Below are 9286 nucleotides of genomic sequence, written 5' to 3'. Positions count from 1 at the left end.
AGCAATACGAGAGGCGAACGATAAAGGCAAAAGCAGCAAACATGCGCTGTCCCACATTTCTTCAGTTGATAGCCTCCATTGTTACAAACAAACTCTGTACAATACGTGCGCAGTGAAAAAAAAAAAAAATCGAAATAAGAATCCCTCTGTTTCCCACGTTCTACCTCTCTCAATCGCCTTGTTGCTCGAAATTTCGGAGAGCCAATCAACTTCGATAGCACAGATCATGTGACGCGCCTCTGTGAGTCACGTCAACACGGACCTCTCCAGCGGTTTATTATGATGATAATGTTAATGACGATAATGATGACAGTCTGGTACTTCTTCCCCCTCAGCTCAGTGAAGAGTCATTGGGACGCCACACAGAAGAACTGTTCACCAGATTCCTCCAGGTCGGTCTGTTGTGTGTCAATAATGATACTACATGTAATCATAATGAAGCCAACAACCCCCCCCCCCCCCGCCCCCCTCCAGTAAAATTGCCTTCAATCTTCAAATTGGAAGGTCAGCCGTCATTACTGACTATTAATGACCTGTGTGCGCGGAGGCGTAAATACCTAGCTAAAACCTAAGTAGACCTATCTTTTCCTCCGGAGGGGGTGACAATGAGAAAGAGCATGTATACATACTCTCTCCCACCGTCACTCGCAGCGTCCCTCCGGGGGAAAAAAAACAACTGTGATCTTGTTCAGCTCCCTCTTTTTACCATATAACCAACAAAAGGTTATACAGTGTAAATTCCTCTATAGGGACAGTCTTTTTTTTTTCTTTTTTTTTTGTCAGTTAGCTTAATTGTAAATGAGGCAGTTTTGTCCAAAATGATTCTTAGACTAGGAGGCAAGATTGTGCTAGCTCTCAGTGATGCGGCCTTGGGGGTGGGGGGTGGGGGTGGGGGGCTTTTGCAGAGAAAGTGGGAGTGTGATTTGGGCAAGAAATTCTCCACCATAATAAAAAAGGAAAAAGAAAAAAGAAAAAAAAGAATTATCGACTAGATAGTCAGGACAACAGTTGTATCTTTCTGCTGTGCTGATAGTCATGGTTGGACATGACAGACTCATACATTTTACTGTGTTGTGTTGTGCTGTGTTGTGTGCGTTGTGTTGCGCTGTTTTGTTTTGTGTTTATTGGTTGTTGTTTTCTTTCTTTTTTTTCTTTTACAACATATTTCTCATGTGAAATTTGGGCTGCTTGGGAGAGCATGTCACTACAGGGTAGTACTACATTAAAAAAAAAAAAAAAAAAAAAAAAAAACTATAAAAAAAACACACTTTTTTCTGTCTGCGAGTTTATTTGTTTTCCAGTCAGTGTGGATTCTTCTACAGCACTTTGCCAGCGACAACCCCTTAATTCGTTTTTCATTGTGCAAAGTGCATGCTGGACACGGGACGGGAGTGGGGTGGGGGGGGTGGGGGGGGGGGTTATTCACAGAGAAAACAAGTTTCAGAAGTTGGGAGATATTGGGCTTTTTCATGTTGCCTGTTTTTCAAAATTAATCATGGACATGGACGTAGAAAAACAGCCCTGCAAAACCCCAAACAAAATAGTATAAAGACATTAAATTGCCAATATTTTTTTCTATTTTGGAAAAAGTATATCATTTCTACCCAAAGCAAACAATCAGTGCTTTACACAGATCATGCCTATTTGAAGCCAAAATCCCACCACCCACCCCCACCCCAAAGAAAATAAAAAGACTCTTGTTTTTGTGGCTTACAATAATTCTGAAAAGTCCTTGTCACTTTGTGGTGATGGTGGTGGTGGTAGCGGTGGTGGTGGTGGTGGTAAGAAGGGGTAAAGGGGCATGCTCTCAACCTCCATCTCAACCAGGCAACCACCGTCAATGCATGCAGCATGAAGATGAGCAAATGAATGACAAACCCTGAAAGAACATGGACTGGATTCAAAGGAAAGGGGAAAAAAAGAAGACAAAAAACAAAACAAAACAAAAAAAACCCCACAATGAAGAGGAAAGAAAACAACCACATGCCAGGGAAGTGTGCCACACCTCCGTCCCCCACACACGCTTGCCAGCGAACACACACACACACTGCAGCAGCAATAGCAGTGAGGTTTTTTTTTTTTTTTTTTTCTAAACATCACTGACTTCTCCCAGCTGTGTGTTCCTCCCCCACCCACCCCTAAACACCCCCTGCATATCATTGAGCCTTTTTTGTTGTTGTTGTTGTTGTTGTTCATCATTCTTGAACGATGATGATGATGATGATGTTAAGGATTATCAGTTTCCCTTAAAAAAAAAAAAAAAAAAAGAGAGAGAGAAAAAAAAAAAAAAAAAAAAAGAAAAACCCACAGCAGCTCACTCAAGGGACGCATTGTTATCATCAAAGCCATCCTTGATGATGGTGTATGATGACCGTTTCTGATGAGTCCGGTAGTTGGGATCCGGAGGAGGGGGGATGGGAATCTGCAGCTGCTGGTCATCGATGTCCGCCGGCGATTCCTCCATGATGGGCAGACCGGGCATCATCACCAGTCCCCCTCCGGCCCCATCTCCCCCCATCACCCCGCAGGTCTCTGGCACGCCCCCCACCGCCACCCCCGGAGTGGCGGCAGCAGTGCCCGACATAGTGCCGTTCTCACCACCACCACCACCACCACCACCGCCGCCGCCTCCTCCTCCTCCTCCTCCCCCACCGTCCACAAAGCTGGTCTGCATCATGGAGCAGTGCTGGTAGCTGCGGTGGGAGTGGAAGGACTCCTTGGAGGCCCCGCCCGCGCTGTGCTTGGTGAGGGTCAGAGGCTGGTTCTGGGAGGCGGACTTGTTGAGGTGCTTGGCGCGGTAGCAGTACACGACGGCGGCCGTCAGCGTCACCACGGCCAGGCTGGGCACAGCGATGAGGGCCGTCATGATGAGCACCTCTCGGGTACCTGCCGGGGAGAAAAGGAAGGGGGCAGAATGGTTAACATGCTTAAAATTTTTTTTAAAAATCCTGCTCATCATAGTGTCTGTACCCCCGAAAACGGAGTATAGCTGCCTACATGGCGGGGTAAAAACGGTTATACACGAAAAAGCCCACTCGTGTACATACGAGTGAACGTGGGAGTTGCAGCCCACGAACGAAGAAGAAGAAGAAGAAGAAGAGTGTCAGTGAGGGTGGGGAGGAAGGGGGCAGAATGATTAACATGCTTTTATCCTGCTGATCATAGTGTCTGTGTGGGGGTTTGAGGTTCGATTCTTGCTTTCTCTTGCCCTTTCTCCCACCTTTGATGGTACCTGCATGTTGTAAGGGTGGGAAGGAAGGGGGGCAGAATGGTTAAGATGCTTTTTTTTTCCCCCTGCTCAATCACAGTGTCTGTGAGGGTTTGGGGTTCAGTTTTCCTGCTCTCTCTTACCCTTTTTTCTCCCAAGTTTGATGGTACCTGTGTGGTGAGGGTGGAGAGAGGATAGGAAGTTTGCATAACGGTTCGGATGCTTTTTGTTTCCCCCCCCCCCCCCCCCCCCCCTGCTCAATCACAGTGTCTGTGAGGGTTTAGTGTTCGATCGTGCGTGCTCTCTCTCGCCCTTTGGCTGGAAAATCAAACTGAGCTTTGATGGTTAAGATGCTTTTTAACTGCCAGTCACAGCGTCTGTGAGGGTTTTTGGGTTCGATTCTTGCTCTGTCCTGCCCTTTCTCCCACGCGTTTGACTGGAAAATCAAACTGAGCGTCAAGTCATTCGGATGAGACGATAAACCAAGGTCCTGTAAGCAGCACACACTTGGAGCATTGAAAAAAAACAACAACCCATGGTGACAAAAAGTTTTGTCCTGTGACAAAATTGTGTAGAAAAAAAAATCGACTCAGATAGGTAAACTAATATATATATATATATATATATATATATATATATATATATATATATATATATATATATATATATAAGTAAATCAGTAAGTAAGTATGTAAGTAAACAAATCACGACCATGCACATGGGTGGATGAGCAGTGGCAGACGGAAGGGAAAGACAAACATACACACAGGTATTTTAGTTTTATTTTATCTTTTAATTTGGTAAAAAAAAAAAAAAATGAAATAGATGCATAAATAATGAAACAAAGACAGAAAGAAAGAAAGAAAGACAGACAAGACAAGACAAGACAAGACAAGACAAGACAAGACAAGACAGAAAACACCACCTGTTGGGCAGGGGGTGTGGGAGGGGTAGGGGGGTTGTGGGAGAGATACATGCATACAGGTTAGTAGTAGTAGTAATAGTAGTAGTAGTAGTAGTGGTGGTGGTGGTGGTGGTAGACGTAGTAGTAGTTGTTTGTAGTAGAAGTAGTAGTTGTAGTTAGTTTAGGGGACAAATCGTCAAAATATCTTTAATTAACAAATTTGATACAGGAATGAGACGAACCCGCTCCACCCCCCAGGCCCCCTCTTCCACAAACATATGCACGTGCGCGCGCGCGCGCGCGCACACACACACACACACGCACACCTCCCTCTTCTCTCTCTCTCTCTTCCCTCTTTCCCTCTCCCCCCATCCTCCCCATCTCTCTCCCTTCTCTCTCTCTCATTCATTCTCACTCCCTTCACCCCTCTCCTTTTTTTTTCTCCCCCCTCCATCTCTCTCTCTCTCTTGTCCTCCTTTCTCTCCCCCTTTTCTCTCACTCATTCTCCCTCCCTCCCTCCCTTTCTCACTCATTCTCCCTCCCTCCCTTTCTCACTCATTCTCCCTCCCTCCCTCCCTTTCTCACTCATTCTCCCTCCCTCCCTCCCTTTCTCACTCATTCTCTCTCCCCTCCCTTTCTCACTCATTCTCCCTCCCCTCCCTTTCTCACTCATTCTCCCTCCCTCCCTCCCTTTCTCACTCATTCTCCCTCCCTCCCTTTCTCACTCATTCTCCCTCCCTTCCCCCCTTTCTCACTCATTCTCCCCACCCTCCCTCCCTTTCTCACTCATTCTCCCTCCCTCCCTCCCTTTCTCACTCATTCTCCCTCCCTCCCTTTCTCACTCATTCTCCCTCCCTCCCTCCCTTTCTCACTCATTCTCCCTCCCTCCCTTTCTCACTCATTCTCTCTCCCTCCCTCCCTTTCTCACTCATTCTCTCTCCCTTCCCCCCTTTCTCACTCATTCTCCCTCCCTCCCTCCTTCCACCTCCCTCTATCTCTCACTATCCCTCTCCTTTTTTTCTTCTTCTCCTTCCTACCCCCCCAACCCCACCCCCACCCTTCTCTTTCTCTCTTTCTCCCCCCCCCACTCTCTCCCTCTTCCTTTCTCTCCCCATCTCTTTCTTTTATTTCCCTCTCCCTCTCTTTTATTCTTCTCCTTCCCGCTCTCTGTCTCTCCCTCTTCCGTTCTCTCACCCATCTCTTTCTCTCTCCCTTCCCTCTCCATCTTCTTTATTTTTCTCTCTCTCTCTCTCCCTTTCTCTCCCCATCTCTTTCTCTCCCACTTCCCTTTCCCGCTCCTGTATTTCTTCTCCTTCCTGCGCCCCTACTCTCTCTCCCTCTCTCTCTCTCTCTCACTCTTCCTTTCTACCTCACTTCCGTTTCCATCTCCTTTATTTCTTCTCCTTCCTGCGCGCGCTCTCTCTCTCTCCCTCTCTCTCTCCACTCTCTCTCTCTCTCTCCCAATCTCTTTCTGTTAGCTTCCCTCTCCTTTATTCTTCTCCTCTCTCTCCCTCCCTCTCTCTCTCTCTCCCCTCTCTCTCCCCCCCTCTCTCCATCTTTCTCTCTCTCCACATCTCTCGCTCCCTCTCCCTCTCTCGCTTCCTCTCCCTCTCTCTCTCTCCCTCCCTCTCTCTCTCCTCCCTCTCCCCCCCCCGCTCTCTCCCCCTCTCTCCCCCCTCCCCCTCCTCTCTCTCTCTGTCTTCCTGATCCCTAGTGACAAGACAAGACAACTCACATCGCCGTTCATCGCTGTCGTCAAACTGGCCGCAGTTGTTGATGCCGTTGCATCGCTGGTCATCGTGGATGCAGTAACCCGGCAGGGGGATGCAGTTTCCTTGCAGTCCCTCCACCCCGCACTCAAACCCCCCCTCACACCGGAACTGTGGGCATTTGCCTGCATGAAGTACATACACAGAGTTAAACAAACAACAAAAAACCCCCCAAAAATCACCCCCCCTCAACCCCCCCCCCAAACACCCTCCCCTGAAAACGGAGAATGGCTGCCTATACATGAAGGGGGGTAAAGAGAAGATTAAGAAAAAAAAAAGGTCATAGACATAAAAGCCTAATCGTACTTGGAATATAGGGGATGCTGCAGCGCACGAACGTAAATGAAGAAGAACAAGAGAACAAACATCACATGAAACACAAAAGCAGCTTATGTTGTGACCCACTCCCCCCCCCCCCCCCGGCAACCCCCCCATGACCCCCCCCCCACACACACACACACACACGCACGTGCCCCCCCCCCCTCCTTTTTTTTTTTTGAAGCTGTAATTGAACTCTAAACTTTGTTTTGGCGTTGATCATTGTCTTGCGTTCAAAGAAAGAAGAAAAAAAAAGGAAAAAAAAAAGAAAAGAAAAAGAAATGGAACAGACATGGGGCAGACATACATGAGTCAAAATCAAATAAAATCATGTTGGTTTCGTGGTGACTGTTCATCTGGAAACCAAGGAAATGTATTGTGTAGAAAGGTATCAATGTTTCGTTAGTGATAACAGAAAACATATCAAACAAACGTCGAATTAATGACAGACTTGGTGAATGAGTGGATAAAAATGAAAAGAATGAAGAAATTAACTAGTTAAATTACTATTTCACCAGTCAGTTAAATAAAAAAAACTCCCCCACAAAATTGATCAATGAATGGATGAACGAATGAAGTGATTATTTTTTTTTTTTCTGAATGACACATTCAAATCTTCGCAAATAATTGATAATTATGTCACAAAGAGAACTGTGTTGTAACAAAATACAATATAATACAATAAATACAATACGATACAATACAAATACAACACAATACAATGTGAACAGATAAAAATACAATATAATGCGATAAATGCAATACGATACAGTACAAACACAATACAATACAATGTGAACAGATAAAAAGTTAAAACAAAAAAAAACAACAACAGCGAAACACATAAATCAAGCCAGTTTTTTTCCCCCCCTGTGTTACCTTTTTATTCTGTCTCCATGTTCCTTGCAAACTTCATCAATTATACACAGCAATGCCTCTCCAAAGTTATCGATGTAGTTTTGTTTTCACGTCGAGTTTTGTTTTGGCTGTATCGATTTGCCTACTCTCTCCTAAGTTCTCCGTTCTTGTTGAGCCTGCCCGCGCATCGATGTTTGCATGCGTGCATGCGTGCGTGCGTGCGTGCGTGCGTAAGTGTGTGCACGGAGGCCCGTGAAAAGGTGTGGGGGTGGGGGTGGGGCTGGTGGGGGTGATGGTAGTGCATCCCTGTTTGTGGGAACTTTTCACATTATGCGAATCTAAGCATGTGTGTGTGTGTGTGTGTGTGTGTGTGTGTGTGTGTGTGTGTGTACGCGCACGTGCATATTTATGTAAGAAATGGGCGAGTGCGTGCGTACATTGAGACGAGTGCGTTCAGTGTGTGCGCACAATACAATCGGGCAGAAGAGAGTTATGCTCGTATCACTGTCATTGTCGTCGTCGTCGTCATTGTCATCATCATCATCATCATCATTGTGGTCGTCATGATAGTTATACTCGTATCACTGTATAAGTCATCATCATTACCATCATCATCATCATCATCATCATCAAAGCTTAGCGTACCTTCGTGAGGATATCGCACGGCCGTCCATATCAAACGGAAACCCCGGCTGAGAGCGTAGTTGTTGGGACCTGATATGAACCTGGATGTGAGTGTGAACAATCTTGTGTAAGTGCACAAGTGGAAACAAGGACACACTGAAATCAAATCAAATCAATTAAAAAAAAACACACAAAAAACACCCCTTACTGAAATCCAATCACATCAAATCAAATCTAAAATACTTTATCAATCCACATATAAATTCAAACTGTGCAATCACAGGCTCGTTATAAACACACACGTAATATGATAAGGCACGACAGAAAAAAAGGTATTAAAACTAATTAAAATAAAAAAACAAAAAAAAACAAATAGGAGGAGTTTGTATTATACTCCATGTTTGGTGTTTACATATACTTACCATGTCAAACTGATGCAAACTAGGCCTATGGTTTGCTCTGTTTGGCCAAATTTCGCGCGGCTAACAGTGAAAAGACGCCCCTCTTAGTCTGGCCCGCTCTTAGCCAATCAAACGCCTCTAACAGCTATAAGCGCTGAATCATTCCGTGGCCATGAATGAAAATGCCCCATGAGAACCACGGCGGAGACGCGGGGACGGACGGGCGGGCATTCGAGTTTGACATGGTAAGTATATGTAAACACCAAACATGGAGTATAATACAAACTCCTCCTTTTGGTGTCATATACTGTACCATGTCAAACTGATGCAGAATTTAAAGCAAATGGAGGAGGGCAACGCCTACTGGTTCGTATGGGGAGCCCTTGAAACTGAGACGGCAGTGTTAGCCGCGACAAAGGAAATCCCCTTGGAACCGTCAGCCCTGGTCATACGGAAATCCCGGAGGTAGAAGTTGATGAAGGGATTCTCCGACCGCCAGAAGGCTGCCTCCAAGACATGCTGCAGTGGTACCGAGTGCTGGAAAGCAGCCGAAGTAGCTATGGCCCGCACTTCGTGTGTTCTGGGATTAAGACAGCTGAGATCCTTGTGTGCATGAGAGTAGGCTCTACGAATGACTTGGGAAACCCAGCGGGAAATGGTGCCTGCAGCGATATCTTTCTTGTAATTCTCATTGAGGGAGATGAGAAGGCGCCTCTGAGAAGAACGCCTATGGCGAGACCTATTGCAATAGTATTTGAGGCACCGAACGGGGCAGAGATGCCTATCTTCATCATCTTGTGCCAGAATATCCGACAAAGGTCTGACCCTCAGAGAGGGGGAAGGGACCTCGGGGTCTTGGTTCTTAGCCAGAAACTCTGGAAGGAAACGAAGAGTGATGGAACCATCTCTGTGGAATGCTAGATCTTGTGGCAGACCACTAAGACCATGAATCTCACTTCTACGACGGCCCGTGGCCAGCAACAGAAGGAAAGTGGTCTTGAGAGTGAGCAGGTCAAAAGGAATAGTCCCCAATGGCTCAAAGGGCTGTTTTCGAATGAAATCCAGCACCAGGAACAAGTCCCAGAGGGGCACTCTTCTGGGATTCCTAGCTTCCTTCAGAGAGGCGCCCCTAGCCACTTCTCTGAGCAGGAAATCAGCTTCAAAAGCGGGACCACCTAGCTGTTTGATAGTGGTACAAATGGCA

The 9286-nt window shown here is 46.2% G+C and overlaps 1 protein-coding gene across 1 annotated transcript in view; it reads right to left on the bottom strand.

The window, feature by feature from the left end:
* Positions 1–2314: 2314 nt before the first annotated feature.
* LOC143283485 (uncharacterized) overlaps positions 2315–9286 on the bottom strand; it is a 174975-nt gene continuing 168003 nt past the window's right edge. Inside the window, exons 12-15 of the mRNA XM_076589727.1 lie at positions 7703–7782; positions 5848–6006; positions 2653–2886; positions 2315–2532 (exon numbers count right to left, since the gene is read on the bottom strand). Of these exons, the coding sequence (XP_076445842.1) occupies positions 2315–2532; positions 2653–2886; positions 5848–6006; positions 7703–7782 (691 nt within the window). The remainder of the gene's footprint in view (positions 2533–2652; positions 2887–5847; positions 6007–7702; positions 7783–9286) is intronic.

Source organism: Babylonia areolata, chromosome 6, assembly GCF_041734735.1.
Source record: "Babylonia areolata isolate BAREFJ2019XMU chromosome 6, ASM4173473v1, whole genome shotgun sequence".
NCBI classification, from domain to species: Eukaryota; Metazoa; Mollusca; class Gastropoda; order Neogastropoda; family Buccinidae; genus Babylonia; species Babylonia areolata.
This window is presented reverse-complemented; position numbering and strand designations above follow the sequence as displayed.